This window comes from Phascolarctos cinereus, unplaced genomic scaffold, assembly GCF_003287225.1.
Source record: "Phascolarctos cinereus isolate Bilbo 61053 unplaced genomic scaffold, phaCin_HiC Scaffold_726;HRSCAF=1367, whole genome shotgun sequence".
Classification (NCBI taxonomy): domain Eukaryota; kingdom Metazoa; phylum Chordata; class Mammalia; order Diprotodontia; family Phascolarctidae; genus Phascolarctos; species Phascolarctos cinereus.
Window position 1 is genome coordinate 291,639,212 of NW_027556098.1, and position 21,965 is coordinate 291,661,176.

Genomic DNA, 21,965 nt, shown 5'->3' on the forward strand with positions numbered 1-21,965 from the left:
TGTGAACACTTTTAACTTCCTTCTCAGTTACCCATATACCCTAACTGTCTTGTCAATTAGACTGCCACATAATCGATAATCATTCAATAAATGCTATTTTTTCAAAGGAAAATGGTCCTCATAAACTATACTGTCATGCATCTGGGAAGACTTTAATCTACAGAGTTGTTTTTATAGAACATGATATAAACATCCAGTTTCCTTTCTGAATCACCTACACAGCTATTGTTGGGTTTGTGAGAAAGTGACAATTAAAAAGGTTTGAGAGACATAATTTGTGGGTAATTTAATCATTTTATTAATAGGGCTAGCATACTTATTAATAAAAAGGATGTTCATTTGACTGTCTCTCTTAGATCAAAGATAGTCATGGTGGTGGGCTCACAGTTTATATACCCTTCAAAGAGTGTTTCCCAGAGTGGGAATCAACCCTGATTGGTTAACAATTAAGTAAAGAATGAATATTACAGTGAGGGTCTGAGAGTGACAAAGTGTCACCCTTGGACTGAGAGATTATCTCTATACCCAGATCCCAGCCTTGGGCAATTTAGACAAAAGGGTCTGTCTCTACCCAAATTTGATTGAATGGAATTCACCTTAGACTAGAGATTCCTGGGGTGGGGTCGGATAGAGAAGGTTAAGGTTTAAGACCTCAGAGACTGAGATCTTGAAAACAGGAAAAAAAGGGAAACTGAATCTCCACAAATCATTTGTCATTAATAATCATTTCTCTCAGTTCTCTGCTGTTGAAGGTCTTGGGATAGAAGCTGGATATCTACTCATCAGGATTTTATAGCTGGAGTTAATGTTTTGGAATTCAGTTGGACCAAATGACTTTTGTGGGTCCCTCTCAAATGCTACTTGTATGTCGTTCTGCAACTCCATAGAATTCTTTGTGTACAAAGATTACTACTTTTTTACTCTCAGTATACTCTCTTATATGCTTTGGATTACTTAAACTGGAGTCAGGGAGGTCTTTGTATAGATTTGCACCTCTTAAACTACACCATTGTCCCCTTCTGGATCACAGCCATATCGTGGCAAACCATATAGATGGTATTAAAATGCTAAAATATAAGACATTGGAATGGCGTGCTATGCTCCATGGGGTCATGGAAAGTTGGTTACAGCTGAACAACTGAAGAACAGCAACCACAACAAATCCACACACTTCTACTGGCCCCATTCTGGATTATTGCAAGCATTGCAGGATAACCTGCTCTGCCTGAAATCTTGCCTGAAATATGATGATTTTTTTTTCTTTTCCATGAATTGTAATAGTAAAGAGTCACTGCCCGTACTGCTACAAAAGGCATCGTTGTGTTGTGGGAACAGTCTGGAATTTACAGTCAGAAGATCTTGCTTCAAATTCTTAATTTTCAATTTATTTCTTGTTTGGCCTTAGAGCAAGTCACGTTGTTTCTTGGTGCAGTTAGATGGCATCATGTAAGACCTGGAGACTGGAGGCCCTCATGTTGAATCTGGTCTCAGACACTTATGAGCTCTATGACACTGGGCAGGTTACTTGATCTCTTTAAGCCTCAAGTTTTTCACCTATAAAATGAGGATAATAACAACACCTGCCTCTCAGGGTTGTGGCCAGGATCACGTAAGACAACAAATGAAGTGCTTTGCAAAATTTAAAGATCTATATAAATGCTAGCTATCTTTATTTTTATTTTTGAACCTGAATTTCCTCATCTATAGAATGAGAGGGCTGAACTATGTTTTTAAAATTTCTTTCAACTCTATATCATGAATATTAATAAGATTAAATTAAGACATGATGAAACTCTTGAATTAAATATCGTTTCAATATTTTGCTATTGGTAGCTGTGGTGTTTTGTTTTTCAACTCTTATTTTTTCCCCTTCAGTAGAAAAATGCTAAAAAGATAGTTGTGAAAGCGTTTTTAAATGTATCTTTTGCCAAAGTACCAAAATGATAGTACTGACCTCCCTGGCTTACTTTTAGTCCCAGCTAAAATCACACCTTCTACAGGAAGCCTTCCCCAGCGCCTTTTAATTACAGTGCCTTCCCTCTGTTAACTATTTCTTACTTGTCCTGTATATAGCTTGTTTTGTATATATTCATTTGTATTATGTTTCCCCCATTAGGTTGTAAGTTTCTTGAGGGTGGGGGCTGTCTTTTGCCTCCTTTTGTATCCCCAGTGCTTAGCACAGTGCCTGGCACATAGTAGGTGCTTAACAAATGTTTATTGATTGAGTGGGGCTTTTTATTATTGTTTTTATTATTGTTCTTATAGGGCATAGTGGTACAGGGTTAAATTTTCTCATGCTTAGCAAAACATAGAGAAAAAAAAATTCCTTTCTCTTTTGAGATCAGCATACATGTTTCTTCAGCAGATACATCCCCAGCCCTCTAGTGGCATGCTCACTTCTATTTTGTTTGCAGTTTCAGTCTCATTTGTACTTATATCAATGTTCTTGGTGTAGATCTAGTCACTTAGTAGTTGCTTTTTCCCAGTGACAGAAGAAAGTTATACTAAACAGTCAGATGGGATAAGATTTTCTTTTACCTGAGAGCAAGGGACACCTTTATAGTTACAAATACGCCTGATAGAGTGACTCTAAACAAAGATAAACAGAGTTTGCTTGGGTTTTGGTTTTTTTTTAGTCTCCAATGTAAAGAAATTACTAGCTTACATAGTAAATTTTAAATATTGAAAATCAGAGGAATAACTGTTTCATGATTTAAAATATTCATTGTTGTTACCCAGTTCTCCATGTGTTGCATTCATTTTTTCATCAGTGGATATTGTGCCATGCTTCCCATGGCAAAATTTGAGTTTGACATTAGTAATGTTTCATTAATGTGGCAGAAAAATATTAACAGCTTTTATTTCATTAATTATATGCATCTCCAGCACTGAACTTTGGCCCTAAAGGTGCTGGAATACAAAATGTCTCAAGTTTTTCAATAGAAGCCTATAAAGTGAATAGTTAGCAGTTTTGGATCTAGAGAATTCATAGATTTGTGGAGAGACTTTTTTGTGATGGCTTTTGATAAGATAGTATTTTGCAGTTGTCAGAGAATTTTCACATATGTTATCTCATTTGGTCCACACAACTTTGTGATTGCCTGCGTCTCTAAATGGAGAAACTACAGCTCAGAGAGGTTAGTGTGATCCAGGGTCACAGATGGGATGAGGTGGAGTTGGGTCTAGATCCCACATTGTCTGACTTCCAGTCCAGTCCTTATTCTCCCATAATAAAATTCTCTTCTCTTTTAGATGCGTTGTTCAGGTTATTCCTTACTTTGGCTATTTCTGTATATGTACGTGGATATATATATAGATATAGATATATATATATATAGATAGATAGATAGATAGATAGATAGATAGATAGATATAGATATATATAGATATATAGATATATAGATATGTATATATATAGATATGTATACATATATATGTATATATGTACGTATATATGTATGTACATATATATATGTATATATATGTATGTATATATGTATGTACATATATATACATATATATATATATATGTGTGTATATATATATATATATAGCAACAAAATATCATTCCTTTAAATCCCTTTTAATTTCCAGATGGCCTATAATGCTAATGCTTTCCCTCTGTGATTGTCTCCAATTTGGGTTGTATATTGCTTGTTTGTTCATAGTAGTTTGTATGTTTTTTCCTCCATCAGACTAGTAGTTTATTGAGAGTAGGGACTGGTTTATTTGTTTGTTTTTTTTCCCCTTTCTTTGCTTCCATAGCACTTAGCACAGCGCCTCCAAGACAGTAAGCATATAATAAATGCTTTTGGCTAAGTAAGATTGTAACAGAGAAACCATTTATTTGTAAATTTTCATTGAACAAATAAATCATTTTATAAAGACATTCCCCAGTAACCTGTGATGTGGTAAGACCTGCTGCTCTATACTTGTGATCTTAGTATGCAAGACATAATCAGCTCTGTTGCTCTATTTGATTCCAGGAGGGGTAATTTAGGCAGTCCCTGGGGCCCTGAATACTTGTCACACCTATGCTTCAGACCTCCTATATGACATAGTTTGAACATTATTGACAGTAGCTACTGTAACAAAAGAGAGGCAATACTCACCTTGAAGGTTATGAATGTAGGGTTACTATCATTGAAGTCATTCAGCAGCATGGTGATGTTGTTAGAGCTACCTTGTAACTGCTCCTCCTTCTCCCTTCTGACCTGACTCCTAGAAAAAGTGAAGCACCATTTGCTGTTACCATACTTATGTTATGGCTCTGGGGGTGGACATAAGGAGGGTATTAAAAGCATAATTTCCTCCAGTCTATATTAGAAGATAATGTCCTCAGTGATCTTAATGCCATCTTGAACTGGTTCAGGCTGGGTGGGTTAGATGCATCCCAAATCTTATAACCAATGGCCTGGTAATAAGATGTAATGGTATATTCCATGACATGAAATATACACACATGGATACCTATAATATGATCAGTTGTAGGGTCTAATTTGTCTTCTCTCATTTTAGGACCTCTTGGCTTCACATGGATTAAACATTACTGTACTTATGATAAAGGAAGCAAAACATTCACAATGAGTATTTCAGAGATGAAGTCCAGTGGAAAAGTGGTGAGTAGGGGAAATCCTGCAACCCTGTTTTAAACTTTCATCTGTGTACATTTAGCTTTAATGTATATCTTTGTTTGATTTTTTTGTTCTTAATAAACTTCAGACAATCTTTGTTTTCTCCAGTTTTACTGAAACACAAACAAATAGAACAATCGGCATTTTATTTTATGTCACAAAAAATGGACCGTGTAGTGTAGTAGATAATGGTCTGGCTTAGAAATCTGGAATCATGGTAAAGTGGTAAGAGACCTCAAAGGCCATCTAGTCAAACCTTTTTATTATGATCAAAGAAATTGAGACCTGGGAGAGTTAAGTGACTTGCCTAAAGGCCATACAAATAAGTGTCAGGACAAGATTCGAACCCATATCCTTTAACTACAGAGCAAATCAGTCTTTAAAAGTTGTTTTGGGCCTTGAGTGGTTAAGAGGCTTGTCCATGATCATGTATCTTCTGTGTTATTGGCAAGACTTGAACACAGGGCTTTGAAGCAGTGTGGTATAAAGGAAAGAGCACTGGCTCTGTAGTAAAAGGATATGGGCTCAAGTCTTGCCAGTGACATAGAAGCTTCATGGCCATAGACAAATCTTTTAACCTCTCAGTGCCCAAGACAACCTTTAAAGATGGAGCTGCTATTCTATGATGGCAGTAATGCAGTTTTCATCTTGGTAGTACACTGTATGGAAGAAGTCAGAGATCTGTACCAAAAGTAAGTCACAAAATGTCTGTGAATGCTTAAGCTAACTCAGTGATTGCCTATTAATGTGGAGTAGTGGAAAGAGTGTGGAATCTGAAGTTGGGAAACTGAGGTCAAATCCCAGGCCTGCCTTTCTATTAGTTTGTGCCTTTATTAGTTTGTACAATTCATTTACCTTCCATGGGCCTCAGTTTCTTCATCTGTAAAAGGAGGGGGCTTGACCCAAATAACCTCTCTAGGATTCCTCCTACCTCTGAGCTCATGACCTAAGATAGCACTTCAGGCTTTTCCTGACCTTGAAGGAGGAGGGCATGTAATAGCTTCATATCTACTATTACCTTTCTTGCAAAAGTATGTAAGGATGAATTAAAAAGCTTGTGAATTTAAACTTGTCAGAGTAATCATTAGATATACATTGGCTCAAGTGGTGATGGGACAACTTAGCAGGAAAAGTGAATTGCAGAACCCAGACTTCCATTACTCTGGGCATGTTTAAAGGTGGTATAGCATGTAGCTAATAAGTGTAGGAATTCTTTGTAATTCAAGATATAAGTTTTGAAGTATTTGCTAATAATGAAGTTTATATTCAATATAAATATTCATGCATATTGACAATTTGTTTAATATAATTGGTTCCATTTCTTTAAACAAATAGACTGCCATGGATTCTGTTTGGTTAATAATAGATTTTAGTGAATTAAACTGAAGGATATTTTAAGTGGGAGGGGAGGGGAATCTTTTATTTTTCTGAAAAAAGGGGAGGGGCATTTATTTAATAGACTAAATTCTATCGAGGTGCTGTATAGATCAAGTTAAACATCCAGTTTCTACCCTTGAGAAGTTTTCAATGGCAATTAAGCAATAATGTTATGATACAAAGAACAGTGAACTATTCAGTCCTAAGTGTTGTGCTGCTAGTCAAGAAATCTATTCTCTTTTTACTCAAGATTGTTCAAATAAACCAAGTATTATCTTGGGGTAAACTATTGCCACAGAAATTGACAGAAACCTTACTATGTTACTAGTTGTTATAAGGCAGAATTTATTATATGTTTTGTCTTAGACTAATCAGTAATTATAAATTAACACAATTATCAGAAGGGCTTATTTGTCAGGTATTGTCATCTATATAGCAGTCGCATGGCAATGATTATTCACTACACTATGACTGTGCCTGTAGAATACCATTAGAATTACAGTATTTAGCATTTTCATCTTTTGGGCGGTCCTGAAATCTGATTTGTTACCAAACTGTGGGTTTGCTACAAGTTAACCATTTACTTTTTCCAATAATTGTGCAGTTTGTTCAGTCATAGTATACTGAAAAGGCCTAAAGAATGCCATAGTGATTGGGGGGAAATGTTATTATTCTTTTACAAATTATATGCCCTATAACTAATTACTCTATGGAGACAATTTAGTACTAATCTTCTTTAAAAAAAAAAAACCAAGTACATAAGTAAAAGTGAATTAATAAAATATTAATTGTAATATATTCTAATCCATTTTATTTCTATAATCAGTAGTTTGATATTTTAAGTTACCTGGCTATTAATTGTTAGTAAAAGTGAAAGTTAGGGAATCATTATGTGCATAAATTCCGTGGCTTTCCTGATTCCATAGAAAAGTTACAGAATAATCCATGTAACTTTAGATAAATAGTTGTAAGATGTTTTCATTCCTGTCTCCACTTCTTCACTAAAATATATGTTCCTCAAGGGCTTTCTATTTTGTTTTTGTATCCACATCTCTTAGAACAGGAAGAAGCACATGTCTGAATGTTTAATAAATGATTGCTGGATTAAGTTGTTTCATTGTTTTCATAGCATGATTTTGTTGTTGTTAACAGAACGGTCTTGTCACTAGCTCACCAGAGATGTTTAAATTAAAATCTTGTATCCGAAGAAAGACAGATTCAATCGACAAACGATTCTGCTTTGACATCGAGGTGGTTGAAAGGTTTGAACTTTCTTTTTAGTTTATTTTATGCTGAGGAATAAGTACATGAACAATTTGAATGCTGTGATAACATATACAGAGTGCCTTACAAACTTTAAAACACCATATAAATGTTCTGTATTATTGTTATTGGTAGTAACAGTAATAGTGCTAGAGTGATATAGTAGTAAAACTCAAAAGCTGTGAGAAAATAAAGCAATTCACTATCACAACATATATATTCACAGAACATTAACTTTCCAGAATGGAAACATAGTGACAGTGTACATGGTTGTACTTTAGAGAAAGAACATGCAATCCTCTAATGTTGAGAAGCTTAGGCTGAGAAGCCTTCCATTACATAGTGATAGCATCAAATGATACATCATAACTCTTTACTTTCAAAATGCAGTCATTACATTTTACTGAACTCCATGTATTAACAAATTACTGAATTGGCCCACTTAAAACACGATAGCTTAGAGTTGTGAAACCAGTACCACAAGTTGAAGTACAGCTACTTCACTGGGCCTTTTGGTGGCATCGTGTATACAGTGCTGGGCCTAGAGTCAGGAAAACCTCAGTTCAAATCCAGCTGCAGGCATACTAGCTGTGTGACCCTGGGCAAGTCACTGAACCTCTTTGTTTCAGTTTCCTCAACTGTATAATGTGGATAATAGCATCACCTACCTCCCAGGGTTGTTGTCAGGATCAAACTAGATAGCATTTGTAAACCATTTAGCACGGTCCCTGGCGTGCTGTAAACACTATATAAATGAGTACTCCGTTCCCTTCCCCTTTACTGGTGCAATATACGAGGAAGTATTGTATAGTGGGTAAAGAGCTGGTCTCAAAGTCAAGTTCTACTACAACCATATACCAGCTATGTAACCTTGAGACTAGGCACCCAGCCTCTGAATACCCTAGGAGATGAAAGTCTGTAAGTCACATAAAGTTGCTGACCCGCAATGATAGAGGAATTTCCTCTGCAGGACTTATGTACACTAATGAAATCATAGATCCTAAGCAAAACAAGAACCAAACAAAAATCTCAGAACTATTTTATAGACTCTGTTCACATGATAACAGAAATTCCTGCTTTGATCCACTTTTACAGGTCAATGATTTCAAAGGGGTAGCTATTCCTTCCCCAGATGTAGTTTGTTCTCCTTCCAAATTCTGTCCAAGTTTCCTTCTAAATGTCAGAAACTGCTGAGGATTTTTTTTTCACTTTTCCACAATCCATAGTTGGAAAACTTCTGGGGGTTGGAGTCACTGGACGGAGCAGCAGTGTTTAAAGAAATATTGTGGTAGAGTCCTGGTGGGTAGCAGTTGGTAGCATGAAGCACAGAAAACACAAAGAATGGTGATTGTTTTTCAGTTGTTTCAGTCATGTCCAACTCTGTGACCTCATTTGGTGTTCTCTTGGCAAAGATACTAGAGTGGTTTGCCATTTCCTTCTCCAGCTTATTTTACAGATGAGGAAACTGAGGCAAACAGGGTTAAGTGACTTGCCCAGGCTCACACAGCTTGTAAATGACTGAGCTGGGATTTCAACTCAGGAAGATGAGTTTTCCTGACTCCAGGCCTGACGCTATCCACTGTGCCACCTAGCTGCCTCACCTATGTGTTTTTTATAAAGTGACCTTAAAAAAATCACTGTCTTCTTGCCAATAATAACTCTGGGCAACATGGCCGCTTTTGTAGCTTCTCACACTTTGTGAAAAACTTTATTGACAAAGCCGATTGAAACGACAAAAGACAATGCAGAGGGCAAAAGCTTTTTTTTCCTGAAAATACTAGGTTTTATTCACACCCGAGTGGTAAACAATAACCTTAACAAGATGACTAAGTTTCTTTGTAGATCACTATGTCACATTAAAATACAAAAATCCATAAACAAGCAGACAGTTAACAAACATTAGATGTGGTCTTCCTGGAAATTCTTAACCGTATACTAGTCTCTTCTCAAATCAAATTTCAAAATGCTTTCTCTCCTAGTTAGTACAAGTCACTGCATTTCTCTAACAAAGTAATGAAGGCACAGCTAGTGCAAGCAGACTTAAACCCATTCAACTACTGGGCTGAAAAAATACTTTGCTTGGTTCTTCAGAAGGATTTCTTTTTTTTCTAAACCACTATTGGTCTCAAATAACAGTTTGGATAATTTTCGCAGCTGCAGTCTAATAGCTACATGACAAAAGACTTCACAAGAACCAAAATTTTCACTGCATTCTACATATCTGGCAAAAATTATACCATTAAAATGCTACGTAGAATGAGCCTATAGTTTGAACTGGTTCTTAAAGGTTCATTTTTTCTTTTTTTTCCTTTTTTAACAAAAATTGTTTACTTGATTCTACCAAGAAAATACAAAACATAAGGCTGTTAAGTAACCACTAGTGTGTTTTGGCTGGGACGGTGCAGTAATCCTCAAGGCCACAGCACACACTGCTCACTGGTGCTTGCTCTCAGCTAGGTTTGGATCTCTGCATTGTCATCTTTTGTGAGAGTTAACTATGTTAAGTTATTTCGGCTCGTATTCCATTCTCAGTGGTCAGTCAGCTGAAACTAACAACAGTATTTGGAGTCTCCTACCTTCCAGTAAGAAGGTGATATGCTGTAGTGGAAAGGGCTTTGGATATGAAGTTCAAGAACCTAAGAGTGAATCTTAGCTTTCCTACAAACTTGTGTAAATTCATATAGTTCCCATAAACTTTCTGGACCTCTGTTTCCTCATCCCTGAGAAGAGAATGTTGGAATATGTGCAATATCACAAAAGTCTTTTGGGGCAGCCTGTATCCTCTCTAAATCCTATGAAGAAAAAGATATGTGTGATTTATATGGGTTAAAACCAGCATTTGTTCTTTTTCTGATCTAGTCACCAAGTTATTGAGACTTTGTTCAGAATACTTTTGGATAAGACTGTCTTATTTACCATTGTGAATATACTTCATTTGTATGTTACCACTCATTTTGGAAGGAGAAAGGGAAAGAAGATAAATCTAGTTTTGAGAATGTGAGATGTTTCCTACAAAACCAAATTTATTTTCTTTCCCTTTCAACCTGCTTCTCCTTCAGACCTTATACCGTAGATATGTAACACTTCCATTCACTCTTATCTATAAATTTAGGATCATCTCTTCCCCCTCTTGTTGTCTTATTTTCAGTGGGTTACCAGTACTTATCTGTTTTATCCCTGCAACATTACTCACATTTATTCCTTCTCTTTTACTACTAACACCACCCTTCTGCAAGTACTCATTACCATCATCTAGACTGTGGCATTAGCCCTCTTTACATGTCTTCTTATCTTCTCTCTCTCTCTCTCTCTCTCTCTCTCCATACACCAGAATGATTTTTCTTATGCGTATGTGTTCATAGCATTCTTCTCTGAGATCTTCAGTAGCTCCCTTAATGCCTACTAAGTAAAATTCAAAGTCTGTTTATCTAGCATTCAGAGCCCTCCAAATCTGGCACTTTTCCAACATTATCTTATATTTTTCTGCCTATAAATTCTCTGTTTCCAGACAAACTGAACAACTCTCTGTTTTATTAATATTCACTATGTTTTCAAGTCTCCATGCCTTCACTCAGGCTGGGCCTTCTGCCTATAATGGCATTACTTTACTTTTCGACCTGTTGCATTCAAATTCCACCTTTTTCAGGAAGCCTTCCCAGAAACTGCCATATACTAAGACCTCATGTTCATATTTTGTTTTGTGATGAGGGGTCAGGCATACAGTCCATGGGCCACATATGGCCCATAACACTCCTTACAGCAGCCCAATCCAGATTAAAATGTAATTGGGAAATATTTAACAAAATAAATAAAAAATATAATAAAATATAGATAATATGAATATGTAGTTTTCTAAAGTCACTATGTGGCCTACAGAGATCTTCATGTATGGTTTAGTGGCCCTGTTTCTACTTGAGTTTGACACTACTGCACTTAACATTTTCTATTGGTTATTTAGCCTTTTGTATTAGTGTTTAATCCTTCTTCCCTTTCCCAGATTTTAAGTTCCCTGGATATTAGGACAGTCTTACCTAAACTCTTATATTTCTCAGTACCTACACGGCGCTCAGTTCCCAGTAGAGGCTTAATATTTATTGTTTTTGGTCAGGACCTGTAATTTCAGTGGTGTAAGGGAATTAACTCTGAGGAACTATTCTGCAGCTTAGACTCTTCAAAAGTTACGTGGGGGTCCTGAGAGGTTAAGTAAACTGCCTAACATTGACTGTTTGACTTCCCAACTCGGTGTGAGGCTGGTTCTCCTTATTTATTATATATTCCTTTTAAATTTGTTAAAAACTTTTTATGGGATATAAAATGGATTATTTTGATTATATTATTTTTTTAAAATTTCTTTTATTTTCAATTTATGGGATAAATATTTCCATAACAGTATAATAAAAAAGATGATTACACATGAAATTACATAAACATATTTATGTACAGTTTGCTATTCCTTTTAAAAATGTAATAAAGTTAACATATCATGTAATTTTTTTTCTTCCCTTCCTCCCCAACTTATAGAAGGTTATTACTAGACACAAATAAGTAAAATTATTCTATACATACTTCTGTTTATCAGTTCTTCGTCTGGATGCAGATAGCGTCTTTCTTCATGTGTCCTTTATTTTTAATTTGTGTACTTATAATAGTCAAAATGACTTAGTTGCTCAAAATCGTTCTTAAAACAGTATTGCTGTTACTATATACAATGTTCTCTTGGTTTTGCTCACTTCACTCTTCATCATTTCATGCAAGTCTTTCCATGCCTTTCTAAGATCTTTGACCTTATCATTTCTTATAGCACAGTAGTATTCCATCATAACCATACACCAGAACTTATTAAGCCATTCTCCAGTTGATGGAGATCTCTGCAATTTCTAGTTCTTTGCCATTACTAAGAAAGCTGTAATAAACATCCCATTCACATTCAAAGTTATAATTACTATTTGTGAATTTCCCTCCATCATACCTTTACTCACTGTTTTCCTTCTCAGCCTCTTTATACCCTATCCCTGTTACAGTATCTTCTCTCCCACCCTAAAAGTCCCTCCCCTATCCTGTCCTCCAGTTTTCTCACCTATCTGTATGTTCAAAGACTTCTATAGCTTTCCAGATATATTTATATACTCTTAATGATAATAATAGTGACAAAAGGCATCCTATGTCTTTTTTTTATTGTGCTCAAGTTCATTTTAGGTAGCCTTTCAAATGCTCATTTCCTAAGAAAAATCTTTTTTTGAGGGAGAAATGTAAACTTCTAATGGATTCATATTGGCTACAGCTGCATTAAGGTTCAGAAAACATGACAGTTATTAATATTAAATATTGGCGTAACAATCGTTAGCTATAATTTTGAGAAAAGTCTAGTCATGCATTTGAGATTACTCCTTTTTATCTAACCTTCTTTTTTAGCTATAAGGCATGGTTGTTTTGTTCCCCCCTTTTCTTCTACATTAGTTATTTTTATTCCAGAAATTTTAGATCATGAGATGAGGTAAGACTATGGTTGGGCTGACACACATAATTTTGGAATTTCCATCCATAAGAGACAGCCATTTTCAGTACAAAAAGAAATTTTCCTTCCTTAGGAAAATTGACTCAGCTCTCAGGAAAGCTGAAGTCCCTCATTTTCAGTAATGTGAGTTTGTAATTTGCATCAAAAAGAATCTAAAAGCTTTAAAGAATTGAATATCATAAAATGCAAATCCCTGATTTTTAATAAAATGCAACATTTTTTGAAACACAGTAATCAGATATTTGAAATCTGCTTATGCTTAATGAGGAAGAAGTAGGATTTTTCATAGCTTAAGCTTTGCTGCCCAGGACAGAATGTTAAAATGAACTTCATCATTTTTATAGCCATTTCTGGATAACTGGTAATTTTGAACTTTCTTAGAAAAAAGAGATTATCTTTTCAATAGCATCTAGACAATTAGACCTCTTGTTGGAATGTGAATATTGAAGGGCTTTGTAAGATGAGAAACTTACACATGACCATTGTTATCTCTCTTGTTATAAGGTCAAAAAGTGATTGTGTAAGAATTTTTAGCCTGCTTTAGGCAGCAGCCGAGAGCACCAAGAATTAGGAAATCGGTGGTTATCCTTTTTTTCCTATATACTTTATGGCAATGGGGAATTATAGCAATGACAATAGGAACTTTATGAGATGCAAGTACCTAAAAGTGGTCTTATTCTTCATGCCAGTCTTCCATTTGAATGCTGTAGAAAATCTATAGCTCCAGTTATAGCTGTCTTCAAGAGGCCTGGAAATAGTTTTGAGCTGAATTATTCCCCATTTAATTAGCCTTAGTTTCCTTTTGGTGAAGGTATTAGGAAATGTCTTCAGTTCAAATAGCAAAATAGTCCCTGGAGAAGTCTAGGTGTATGAATAATGAAGGAAAGCATTTTTAAAAAAGTTTTCTCTACAAAGGCAGAGAGTAATGAGAATAGTTTCAGAAGCCATACATGTAAAGTGTCACTAATTGGTAGCCATGCACCCCTCTTCTCACTCTGTGTGTGTGTGTTTGTATAAAAATATATATATATACACATATATATGTGTATATATATATACATATATATACATATATACATATATATATGTACGTATATATGTATATTCCCTGTATGTTTGTTTGTTTGTATTTATGCATGCATGAGAGAAGGATTGATCAAATTTAGCTTTGAATTATCGCTTGGAAAGGTTAGCAGTGATAGCATGGATGATTGAAATAAATTATTTTCAAATCCGTAATTTGACTCTTCTATCTCAGTGAAGATCTTTTCCTCACATGTAGTATATATGTAGTGCAGAAATGTTACAGTTGTGATTCCCTGCTTGCTCCCTTCTGACACCTTCCCAGGGGTGAGCAGCAGTAAAGTAAAACAAAGGGAACAAATGACCCAGAACAGTCTCCTGAGAATCAGTATGCTTACAGTATGAACTTTTTGTATTGAATTTATATTGTTAGCTATAGCCTAATACAGTCATCAGAGACCTCACTGTGCTACATTTTTAAAAGCCCTGTACTCTATTAGACTAAGTCAGGAAACCCAGGTTCTACCACTAGCACCTCTACTCTTCAGGGTGACCTTGAACGTTTCACTTCTCTACATCTCCATTGCTTTGTTCACAAGATTGAGAATAGAATTAAGTGAACTTCAAAGTCACTTCAGTTCTCACCATCAGAAATTTTCTGTCTTTTAGATTGCAGAGTTGCTATGCTTATTTTTCAAGGCCCTTCAGCTTATTTTAGGACAAGGTCTGAAATGTATAGACAAAACATAGGTGAAATATAACTTTGTTTTCTTCCTTTTTCTCAAATGTGTATTTTCTTTTCCATGAATAAGCATTTATCGTCTCTCTCTTATATCTTCCCACAATTAAGAAAAAAGAAAGAAAAAGAAAAGCCAGTCTTTGTTTTCTTTCAAGGAAATTAGAGACATCTTATGAAACATTTTTTGATAACTACTGAGCTAGTCCTTCCAGACAACATTCTGTCTTAAAATACTGAATGACTTGTTTTTAGTAATGGACAGATAGCCCTTAGAATTCAGAGTATTTCTATTCAGCTCAATTTCATAAGATTACAGATTTAGGGTAGGAAGGGACCTTAGAGTTTCTCCAATAAAAACCCTTGATTTTATAAATGAACAAGAGGTTTAAATGAGACTCAGAGGTTTACATGACTTGCCCATGTATGACCATACATATGATGTTTGACCATAATAGCTATAACTAATATATGGAGGAGTCTAGATTCAAACTGATTCCTCTTACTGCAGTACACTGCACTGTTAATTCAGATACCCTAATAATTTCTGCATTGTTGCCTTTCACAGTAATAGCTAAGCAGGAGTGTTTTTTATTTACCTGCCCATGTGTTTAAAAATGTTAAATCTATCAAATATAAATTTAAATGGAAAAATAAGCAAAGAAAATTCTTCTTTTAATAGACATGGAATCATTACATTGCAAGCTTTCTCAGAAGCAAATAGGAAACTATGGCTTGAAGCAATGGATGGAAAAGAACCGGTAAGAGACTTTGCATTTCATAATTTGTGCATTATAAAATTGGGTATCAATAAAATATTTTAAATATTCTATGTATTTTCAAGTGGATTAAAACTATTAAAATGGAAAATCAAAACAGTAAAACAAATATTACAGATAAAGCAGATACTTTAATATTTTTCTGTTGTGTCCCTGAGGAACTTCTAATCTCTCACTGTCTTATAAAATCAGAATAGTAGCCTGTTTGCCAGGGATGGTCAGGCATCATTTTAAATACATTTCTCCAAACTTGCTTTCTGATTTCTGTTTTCATAGTGCTAGAGTAATTGTTTAAGTTCATCCAATTTAATGAAAAAGGAACATTCTCTTTCATGTGACGACAAAGTGACCTGTATAGACTTCATTTTTTAGTGATTGTTTTGAAGTTTGTGGAAAGCCTGTACTTAAATTTAGAATAAAAGCACCTGTGGCTAGCAAGAAGTGATGAGAAAGGAGTCTGTCAGGGTTATTCACTGAATACCCACTAGCAAGGTGTTCTATAGTCAACAATAACTTATTAAGTGCCTGCTGTATGTCAGACACTGTAAGCATTGGAAATCCAAAGAAAGGCAAGGATAGTTCCTGCCCCTAAGGGGCTCACAGTCTATTGGTGGAGACAATATGCAAAGAATTATGTATAAATAAGATACACACACACACACACACACACACACACACACACACACACACACATAATTATGCATACACACACAGGATAAATAGGAGGTAGTTTCAGAGGGAAGGTACCAGCATTAACTGAGGACTAGGAAAAGTTTCTTGCAGAAAGTATGATTTTAATTGAGACTTGAAGGAAGCCAGGGAAACCAGGAGATGGACGTGAAGAGGGAAAGCATTGCAGGTATCAGACACGAGGGATAGATAACCAGAGAAAATGCAGGGAGTCAGGAGATGGAGTGTTATATTTCAGGAACAGCAAGGAGGCCAGTGTTGCTGGTTCACTGGTAGAGAGTAAGGTTAAAAAACGATGCAAAAGAAAAAAATACACATTATTTTTGTATATGTTGAGCCTGTAACTCCTAAGGACATGCTAAACAGAGGAATAGGGAGTGAGGAGGGACTCACCTTGTAGAATTCCTGAACTAGAAGGTGAATTTTGTACCACGTTTTGGAGTTGAGGAGTGACAGAGACAGGTGAAGCCTAAGTGGGAAGATGTGGTATCCAAGGGTTCAGAAAAGACTGGCACAATGGTGTGATGAAAAAGGCTCTGACCTTTGAATCCTCTTCCTGTGTGACCTTCTGCAAGATAATTAACCTCAGAATTTTCCTAATCTCTTAAACAAGGGGGTTGGATTTGGTGACCTTGGAGGTCTTTGCTAGCTCTAGTACTAGTGTCCTGTGAATGTAGGAATGTAGAGACGATAGTTGTGGCATGACCGTTAATGTAATGAATAAGCATTCTGTGATATTGAATTGATGTCATACTTGTTAATCAACTGTACTTAATCTGTTGGTTGATATTTAAAAAATACACTGATTTAAACACTTTGTTTTTCAGATTTATACTCTGCCTGCCATTATTAGCAAGAAGGAAGAAAGTAAGTCTTCTTAATAGCATTATTTTCTATTATGTATTTAAATTACAGCAAAGGATTTTAATCAGTGAAGTCTCGATGTTTGCCTTTGGGAAGCAGGGACACTACACATATTTGGTATGCCATAGAAATGGTGGGGCGTATTTTGCATGAGATTTCCTTCAGCTGGAAATTCTGTGACTTAACTGGAATAACTGAGTCACACAACATGTTTGGGGGGCAGTAGCAATTCATATTAAACTGGTAGAGAAAAATAATAACTCCTATGTTCAAGGTGGTAAGAGATTTAATTTGTGTGGTGTGGTACAACAATCTTCTTTTAATATTTTAGTTTCATCATAGTTTTGATTATACTAAAGGTAATTTGGCATAGAGAAGTCCTTTCAGTAAATCTAGCTATGAGTCTTAGCAACATAATCCTTTTGTCACTACACTTTTTTTGGGGGGGAAGCAATGTGCCCAGGGTCACACAGCTATCACTATACTTTCAAATGATGTTTCAGTAAGATCAAGGAAAGACAATTAGACCCTGGCAATTATGTGGGGTAAAGCAGACCATTATAAACAAATGATTTTTTTAAATATATTTTTAATAAAAGTAAGATATGCTGGATTTATAGCTGTAATTTTTTTTTTATCCTGAGAACAGTTCACTTCTAAATAGGCCATTGAAATATGAGGATAATGTCTGCTACTAAAATCATGCATTCCTACTCCATGGGAAAAGCATGAAAGTTTTGTAGATGAGTTTATCAAATTGTACTATAGTTTCTTGCTAGTAAGATCTTGTGTGATGTCCTAATAACTGGGAACAGTTTACAGACCTTTTAGCATATATCATCAAATTAGGTTTATAAAAATATTAATGATGATGATATTAATAGTTTACATTTATATAGTGTTTAAGAGTTACAGAACCACATAGTGTTTTACAAGGGCACATATGAAGATATCTTGGAATTTTTTTTTAAGTAAGCCTAAACAGAAACTAATATCTTGATAGCAATTTAGCAAAGCAAAGAAAAGATATGATAAGGAATAACATGAGATGTGACTTTAAAGAGATATTTTCCACTAGAGAAATAATGAAAAATCAGCCTTAATCCTCAATATATTGCATTTCAGAGTATTTATGTCATAAGCACAATTAATATGGTACAATTGAGAGAATAAAATGTATAAATACCATCCTTATGATCACAATAACAAAGAAAAAATATAATGTAGCAGTCTATTAAGAAATATGGAATCACGTTTTTCTAGGTCTTAGCTATCTATGTTTTCCAATGACACCAGAAAGACAGAGGGACAAATATAAGCTCTTAATACTGTTAGGGTTGGGGTGTGAAGGCCAGGAGGTTAATTCATGGTAGATTAGAATTAACTGTATATTACACCAAGAGGCAGAAGTCCTAGGGACCTTTAGGAATGTCATTAAGCTTTCAAACTAATTTTTTTTATTTTGTTTGAATTCAATTCAGTGCTTACTTATCACCTACTATAAGGACCCTTATGCATAAAAACATAGTGACTCTTTTTTTAGTGGCAAAGAATTGGAGACTAAGGGGGTACCAACAGTTGGGAAATGATTGACTAAAAATAGTTAATAATAACTAATATTTATGTAGTGCTATGCACCAAGCACTGTGCTGTGTGCTTTACAATTATTATCTCACTTGATCTTCACAGCAACCCTGGGTGATGGGTGCCATCATCAGCCTCATTTTACAGATGAGGAAACTGAGGCATACAGAAGTTGAATCACTTGCCAGGGTCACACAGCTAATAAGTGTCTGAGGCTAGATTTGAACTCAAATCTTCCTGGCGCTAGGTCCAGCATTCTATCCCCTGTGCCACCTACTGGTACCTAAACAAATTGTGGTATATGAATATAATGAGAAGACTTATATGAACTCATGTAGAGTATATATACTGAATAACACAATGTTACAAAGACAAGCAACTCTGAAAGACTTAAGATCTCTCATCAGTGTGATGATCAAGAATGAACATGGAAGACTGCTGATGACCTAGGTTACCTGCTTCCTGACAGAGAAGTCACCGAAGTCATCGACTCAAGAGGCAGAATGAGACATACATTGTCAGACATAGATAATATGGGGATTTGTTCTTCTTGGCTGTGCCTACTTGTTAGGTGTTTATTTTGTTTTGTTTGTTTCTCTTACATTGGGAGGTAGAACTTGGATAAAAAAAATAAAGCCGACATCTAATATGTCTAAGTTACTGTGCTAGGTTGGTTTTGGAGCTACAGAGACAAAAAACAAGATGTTTCCTTTCCTCAGGGTGCTTATATTCTATTGGAGGAACAAAAAATCAAAATTAATAAATAGATGTTACAGGAAGCATTCATCCCCCAATGCTCAGCTCCACAGATACAAAGTATAAACAAAGTAATTGAAAGGTAGAGGGGAGAGTGACAGATAGACAGACAGACAGAATAATTAGTTCAGAGAGAGGAGGATTCAGGGAAGGCCTTGTGTACTCACCTAATACATTTTCTGTGCCTTGAAGGAAAGCTAGGATTCTGTAATGTAGAGGTAAGGAGAGGTTGCTTTGAACATCTGGGCTAAAAGAGATGGGAGTGGGAATGATATATAGAATAAATAGTTAACAGTCTAGTTTCACTAGAAAGGAGTGTATGATGGGGAAAAATATGAAACAAGACTGAAAGGGTAGGTGGGTGGGGATTAGATTGGCAGGTTCTTTAAATCTGGGCACATTTATATTTTGCCCTAGAAGCAATCAAAGGGCCTTTGACTTTTTTTTTTTTAGTGAAGGGAAGAGATGACAAGGTCCACTTGATGTTTAAGGATATCATTTTGGCAGTTTTGCAGAAGATAGAATTAGAAAAAGGGAGAGTCTGAAAACAAGGAGGCTATCTGGGCATTTGTTGTATTACCTCAGTTGTGAGGGCCAAAACCCAGGGTACAGTATGATTGAATGGAGAGAACAGGAAAGATGTCAGAGGTATTGGCATTGGAATAATTGGATCAGAATAATTTAGAAGACTTGACAACTGATTGAATGTGGGCAAGTGCAGAGAGAAGATTTAAGGAACATTCCAAGATTGCATGAATGGAAAGATAGTGATGCCCACAACAAGAACAAGGAAATTTCAAGGAAGAATGAGTGGGGGGGGGAATAAAATGAATTCTACATTGGACATTTGTTTGAGAACCCATTAGGAAATCTAGATGTAATGGTGAAGTTCAAGAGAGACAGTAGGATTGGAGCCTAGAAAGGGGAAGTGATTTGTCCATGGTCATGAAGATATTAGGTAGCAGAACTGGAACTTCAAATCCAATGCTTTCCAGGGGCAGGATAAGATCACAATTAAGAAGCCAGTGGCACACCCACTTGCTTTGTTAGATGGAGTATGGCTGCAATGTTGCTATTGTTATAGTATTGGGTTCACAAAGCAAGGACAGGAAGGAACACCACAGGCAGTCCTTACTTTTAGCTTTCTTGCATTTCCCTGTTCTCCTAGTAAAGACCTATGCTCCACTTCCTTCTTTTGTTCTATTTGTTCTTTTGGTGGTTTCTGCTGATGTCCATATTAGTAATACAGTCAAGATACAATATATAAGCAATCAGGATTTCACCTTCCAGGGACATCAACCTTCTGTAGAACCAATCTCTCAGAATGTTTTGCATGACGAAAACAAAGATGATTTGTCCTGAAACAGGTCGAGGAAAATCATATATAGAGAAAAGTTGGGAAAAAAATTGAGAAAGAGAAAAGAAGACTTGTGTCTACAAACTTTACTGTGCCAATATTAAAGAGGCTCTAAGAATTTAACTGAAACAAATTTAAGATAAACGGAAAAGGGAGGACAAAGTATTTTTTTGAAAGAGGGTTATTATGTCAGCAATCACTTTGGGAAAGAACAAATTTCTTTTGCTCTTTGGTTATCTAGGTGTGCCTTGTGGACACACCAGGGCCACAGAAAAAGTAAGAATTTATTATGGACATCAGGCCTCTTCCTTAGTAGGTTCACTAAATATTTCTTTTTACCACAATGGATTTGAACTCACTTCCCACAATTATATATAAGTGCTACTTCAACTAGACCGTTCTCCTCTCCTTCTCTTACCCAATTTTGACACTTAAGAATGGGGATGGAAGGACAGAATAGTATAGCTGCTGTGTTCCTGGGAATTCATTCTCTCTATCCTAGTTGACCTTTGTCTTCATCATTGGAATAGAAAGAACAAAGGAGTGATGCACAGATGAAGTAGTTACTACAATAATCCCCTACTTTGGCATCCAGTAGGGGGGGTCTTCCTCCTGAGTGACGAGTCTGAGACAAAAAATTTAAAACGTTATTAGTAAAAAGTAAAACTTATTTTCTTTTTGCTTGGCCGTCTTTCTTTTGAGAATCTCAAGGCTTGGGTTGGCCTTTCCATAGAAGCACAAACAAGTGAAAAAGGAAACTGAACAGCACAAAAGCTATTAAATTTAGTGGAGTTCTAAGGGAGGAAAATTTTTCTTAAAAATTGCTTTACAATTACATACAACTGACAAAGCATGTCTTTGTTCATGCAGCCTCCCAGAAATTATGAAATCCAAAGCGTATCTAGATGAGAGACATATACTTTCCTTGTACTTCCTGTACATCTTCAATTTGGTGAAACAAAACAATGCTTACTTGTCTTTGCAATTCATCGTGCTTAGAGGTGGTAACTAAAGCCATGAGAGTGGAAAAGATCACTAAGGGAGAGTATTTATAGAAGAGAGAACCCAAGTCAGAGGCTGGTTGGACTGACACTTATGTTTAGTGTTATAAATTGTGGATTATTTGAGCAGGACTTTTTGACCTTAAATGATAAGTCAGTTCTCCATCTAAAAAAGGAAAGCATTGGATTAGAGAACATCTAATGTCCTATCTAGATCAAAATCTATGATCTTTATGATCATAAGGCTTTGGACTTTATAATGATGATGAAGATTGGAAAAATCCTCACATACTAATATTGGCATTTCACATTGATCTTTGTCATTTAAAAGTAACTTTCACCCTAGGATATACTTGAGGTATTACCAGGGAGGTTTGGAAGGTTTT

At 35.6% G+C, this 21,965-nt stretch overlaps 1 protein-coding gene across 1 annotated transcript in view; it reads left to right on the forward strand.

Annotated features, from left to right (window-relative positions):
• Positions 1-21,965, forward strand: part of ARHGAP42 (Rho GTPase activating protein 42) — a 392,658-nt gene that overhangs the window by 305,618 nt on the left and 65,075 nt on the right. The window contains exons 9-12 of the mRNA XM_020996109.2: positions 4,519-4,619; positions 7,164-7,273; positions 15,231-15,309; positions 16,845-16,884. Coding sequence (XP_020851768.1) covers positions 4,519-4,619; positions 7,164-7,273; positions 15,231-15,309; positions 16,845-16,884 — 330 coding nt within the window. The remainder of the gene's footprint in view (positions 1-4,518; positions 4,620-7,163; positions 7,274-15,230; positions 15,310-16,844; positions 16,885-21,965) is intronic.